The sequence below is a fragment of the Penaeus vannamei genome, chromosome 11, assembly GCF_042767895.1.
Source record: "Penaeus vannamei isolate JL-2024 chromosome 11, ASM4276789v1, whole genome shotgun sequence".
Classification (NCBI taxonomy): domain Eukaryota; kingdom Metazoa; phylum Arthropoda; class Malacostraca; order Decapoda; family Penaeidae; genus Penaeus; species Penaeus vannamei.
In genome coordinates this window covers 5,883,911-5,888,910 of record NC_091559.1, presented here as the reverse complement: position 1 = coordinate 5,888,910, position 5,000 = coordinate 5,883,911, and the positions used below count along the sequence as shown (strand labels likewise).

General features: G+C 43.6%; 1 protein-coding gene across 3 annotated transcripts in view; it reads right to left on the bottom strand.

Annotated features, from left to right (window-relative positions):
• LOC113826222 (serine-rich adhesin for platelets) overlaps window positions 1-5,000 on the bottom strand; it is a 30,202-nt gene that overhangs the window by 7,184 nt on the left and 18,018 nt on the right. For all 3 annotated transcript variants that reach the window (XM_070126924.1, XM_070126922.1, XM_070126923.1), the window contains exons 7-8: window positions 1,164-4,733; window positions 860-992 (exon numbers count right to left, since the gene is read on the bottom strand). In XM_070126924.1, the coding sequence (XP_069983025.1) occupies window positions 860-992; window positions 1,164-4,733 (3,703 nt within the window). The remainder of the gene's footprint in view (window positions 1-859; window positions 993-1,163; window positions 4,734-5,000) is intronic.

Here is a 5,000-nt window from a genome sequence, read left to right as displayed (position 1 = left end):
TACTGTCCTTAAGGGGAGATGGTATCCAATTCCTTGGATCTTAAATAGGAACTTTATGCTAGGCCAAAGAGGCTCATCATTGCTCAAAACACTATTTATTGTGGAAAGTCACTTCTCAACATGGCAAAATTATGTACAACTATTTACAACCTGCAAAGAGTCATTTTTTCATAAGGATTCCCCACTCATTCTACTAGTGATATAACATTTCACGTCTAGCTAAATCTTTTTAAGTCTTAGTTCAGTACTTCTATTCAGATATTTTGTTGGCATAACAAACTCTAACACTAATCTTATTGTATAAAAAACTGTAGTTAGTTACAAGCTTCTACATATAAATGTTCCAACTTTTTTGTCTGAAAGTAATTGTCTAATTGTTTATTGATTTTCCATAATTCCCCTCATGTTTCATGTCAATAATGCTAGATTCCTGCCTAACATACAATAATACCTGTTTTTGACTAGAATTACAAATTCTTTGATGCCAAAGTTTACTATTTCTTTTATTCCACTGTAGAAGATGAAAATTTCTTGTGATGTTGACAAAGGCCGTAAGTTACATGAATTAATATATGTCATGTATAACCGGAATAGCTTCATATCTTCAGTTGTGAACTTTTTTCCAATTGTATCTTATAAGAAGACTGATACAGAGGCCCAGTCTTTATAAGTTAGAGCACTTAGCTTTATCAATATGGAAATAAGGGTGATATAGAGCTTCCACTATTTGCAAGCTCAATGCTTCAGATCAAGAACCTTCCCTAACAGAAAGAGAATAAAAAAATGCATCTGCACCACTTTTATTTCAATGCCTATAATTAACAAAAAACAGAAAAAAAAATCCATCAACAACGCTCACCTTTGCGTTTACGTCTACTGCGATGCATAGACCTGAGCTGTGCATACTGGTGTGCCATGCCCTCATCGTCCTCTGTCTCTGAGCTGCAGCCCTCACTTGACTCCATCATTCCATCTAACAGGTTAGCTCGAGCCTGAAAACAGATAACTCATTAGAAGATTGGTGATAGTGATATTTCATCTTTCGATTCTATATGAAAAAGAAAAAATATATATATATGGGAATAATTTTATTTCCAGCAGAAGGTAGTCCAATTTTTAAAATTCAATTTTTTTGTTTCTTTTACGGAACAACAGCAACCTACCTGAGGGTCTTGCAAATCGACATGCGGCTGGACCCTGACCCAACCAGTACCGAGGCCCACAGACCCACCAGGACTTGTGGCTTCATAGAGGCCTCCAGGTCTTGGTCTCTGTCTCTTCTCCTCTTCCTCCTCCTCCACTTTGGCCATTCGCTGCAACTCTACCAGCATGCCTGCTGGGTTTTCACTCAGGCTGGGCAGTTCATGATGTTCACTCTGGGGTCTCTTAGGGCTGGAAATTCCCAGTCCTAGGAAGCTCCGAGGTCGCTTACCCTCGTGACCACTGCTCTTGCTCGTGCCATTGGCATTGTTTAATGATGCCTGGCTGGTTATCACAGGTGGAGGCTTGGGTAGGGCTCGGCTTGTTATGCGCTTGGGCACAGGTGGGGGGTCATTCAGGGACACCTTGTGCTCGGGTACAGGTAAGACATTGCAACAGAAAGCCATACTGGATGAGCGACGGGGCACCGGGGGGAAACAAGACATGTCCACACAATTGTGGTCAGGTACTGGAGGGTTGTGATGAGGTACTTCAGGACAAGGCGTACAATAAATCTGCTGCTCTGGAATTGAGTCTGTATCAGGAGGGTGCGAGGCATTCCTGATGGGCACCGTAGGGATAGGAGAGAGAGGAACTTCCTCTTCACAAGCAGGTATGGCTTGGAGAGGGGCCAAACTAGATGACCGGGAAGGCACAGAGGGGTGTGGGTGAGATGTGGCCGGCAAGACTGGGAGGGAAGCAGGTGGCAATTCAGCTGATGCAGCTGGAAGGGACGAGGATGCGGCTGCAGGGTGACATCTGGCAGGAGTTGTAGGTAAGACATTAGAGGTAGCAGCTCCAGGTTGACCTCCCTGAAGGTAACATGACCTGGGTTTGGCAGGAACAGCTGGACCGACTTTACTCTTCACCGAGTTACTTTGCTTCCAAGATTTTGTGGGCAGAGTCCTCATGGAGAAATCCTCTGAGGCTTTCTTTTGGTCACCGGTACCTTCACGTAGTGCAGACTTTGGAAATGTCCCCCTGAAGAGAACAGAGGCTAAAGGAGATCCAGCACATTCAATAGCATTGGCAATCTTCAACATATCTCTAGAGTGACTACTGCCAACTTTCTCATCCTGAGCTTCTCTCTCCTTACAGTACTTTTGCTGTTCTGCAATAAAACCAAGGACAGAAGCTAATGCCTCTTTGCGTGATCCACTAGATTCCAAGTCTTGCAGTCTCTCTATAGTGAGGAGTCCATCAGAAGTGGCCAGACTTTTAGATGAGGCTGCAAGACTTCGGTTGCTTTCAAACTTAACAAGGCGGTAAAAATCTCTAGTAAAAACAGTATCAATACACATTTCATCTGCGAGTTCTTCTTCATGTTCGCCCGCACTCGAGGTGTCGTGGCTGGCACCTTTAGAGGCTTCCTGGCCCCCTAACTCACTACTGCAAAAGGATACCCTTTTCAGTTCAGGCAAGTTACATATTTGTTCACAGAAATTTTCAAAATCAGAACTGCACTTTGAAACCCCTTCAGAGCAGCATGAAAGCTGCTCACTGCTAGACCACACTGCAGGCTGGTCAGAGCACCCAGATCGAGGAGACATTACTATCTGATTCTCCTTCGCATGATCCAACTGCCAGCTTTTGGTCATTTCCTTTTTACTTGACCAGTCTAAATCTAAATCAGTTTTAAAGTATGTAGCACCATTCCAGAGGAACTCGTTATTGTCCTCCTCAAGTTCGGGCGTGGCTTCCTGGATGGACGGCAGAGATCCATGGTGGGCCCCACTCGTACCCACACTCTCACTCCCTTCGCCCTCCCCACATGCACCACTCAGATATTCTGATGACAAGTCCAGTGACCAGTCCTCTAGCTCAGCATGGCTGTAGGTAGGAGAGAGATACTTTCTGTGGTCCTCCTCCAGTGGCCACAGTTCTTCACTGCTGCCTGAGGTAGGTTGTTCTTCTCTTTTACGAAGATTAGCTCTCTTGAGACTTGCCTGCGCTGAGGATCTTTTCAAGCTCCTCGTATTGCAGGCTTCTTCCAACACTTCAGCAGTGGAGGCAGTCCTCTCTGCGAGATCTTTTACGGACACATGTCTATCAAGACTAGCAACAATTTTATGACCTTGAGCATTTCTCCTTTCTTTGTAGAGCTGGGAATCCGAGTACCATCGAGCTGGCAATCTCGGTTCCGTATTAGATGGTACATGATAACTATGTCTATACAAGCTCTCATTTTCTGGTTCTTGAATTGGTATAAAAAATACATCTGAATTGTTGTCTTCTTCATCATATATAACACGAAGACCATCACAGTACTCATTATTTGTATTGGATACCTTTCTCTCCTTAACACTAATTTTGTCTGTTGAATCATTTTCACTCTTGTTACTAGACCCTTTACTTAAGGACATGTCACCCACAACGCTGGCAGTCTCCTGACTACCGCTCTCACTGACAGGAACAAGAGTCAGAGGTTCTTCTTGCACAGTTGTCACAGAACTAATAGTTACACTTTCCTTAACCTCTGCCTGAACGTCACTGGACATGGTGGAGTAACCCTCGTCCTTGGTGGTTACTTCTGCACCTTCTTCTGCTGTGCTGCCATCATTACTATTGGTCCTTTCACTATTACTAACCTTAGAACTAACTTTGGCCAAGTTCTTATTTAATGCACCCTTGCTTTTGTCCTCACATGTGAATACTGCTAAATCAATTGGATACTGTTTATTGGTTGCCTCTGTTAACGTCTTTAATAATTCCCCTTTCACTTGAAGTATGTTGCTAATTTCATCTTTACTTACATTATTAACAAGGAGGTTTGCATTGATTTCACTTGAGGTATGATTTAATATTTCCTTATTTTCAAGAACTTTCACCTTTGAGTCCTTCAAGTCAAGGTTGTCCATTGTTGACTGAGACACATGACAGTTCTTCTGCTCTGGGGAACTGCTTGTGCTAGTGACTGCCGATTCCAGTGACAAAGGAGAAAACTTTTGCATGCCACTTTCTCCTCTGGGTGCTAGAGAGGTACCCATGTCCTCCAGGTTCCCAGACCCACCAGGGGAATCCGCTATGTTGGTCTGGTGCCCACCCGATTTCTGGTGGTAGTGGGCCTGGAGGGGACAGTCTGTGCTACTGCTGCTACTGCTGCTGCTGTTTCTCCCAGTGCTGCTAAGCAAGGGGTCTTGTTGATGCCATATGTTGTTGGTATCATGAGATCTTGCAGTGGCTGTGTGACCCTGAGCACTCCTGACAGCTGCTGTCTGAGAAGTTGTTGTTAAGCTCAAAGAAGTTATGATGTCATACCAACACGTTGTTGTTGCAGTATTAGTAGAGGAATTGGCAGCTGAGGTACAGGATGTTCTTTCCTGAGGGGTGTAGCAGTCCTCACCCATTTGTGCACTGCTTGAAGTGGTGTTATGGTCCGAGAGGGAGAGCCTAGGCTGGAGACTAGTCTCAGAGAGTAACTGTAAGCTCGAATGGAAGCGATTCTGGGAGGAGGCATTGTCACTCAGATGACTTCTGCTGCTCTCTTCCACGTGCCAAGAGGCTACCCATCCACCAGGCGGCCACTGCTCAGGCTGTTGCAAAAGAGAAAAGAAATGTAAAAAAAAAACAAAAAACAACAACAAACACTGAAGTGAAAGAGATTGTCTATTCCTATTTAAGCCTGTATCATTCCTCATCATATTTTCAAGTTCATAAAACATTGTTGATTAATCAAATCTCTACTCTAATGCTGTTCCACTTTACATAAAAATCTGAATCACTTTATCATTTTTACAATTCTTTCTACACAATAAATAAATGAAGATAAATAAAAACAATTTTAATGGTTGGCTTAACAT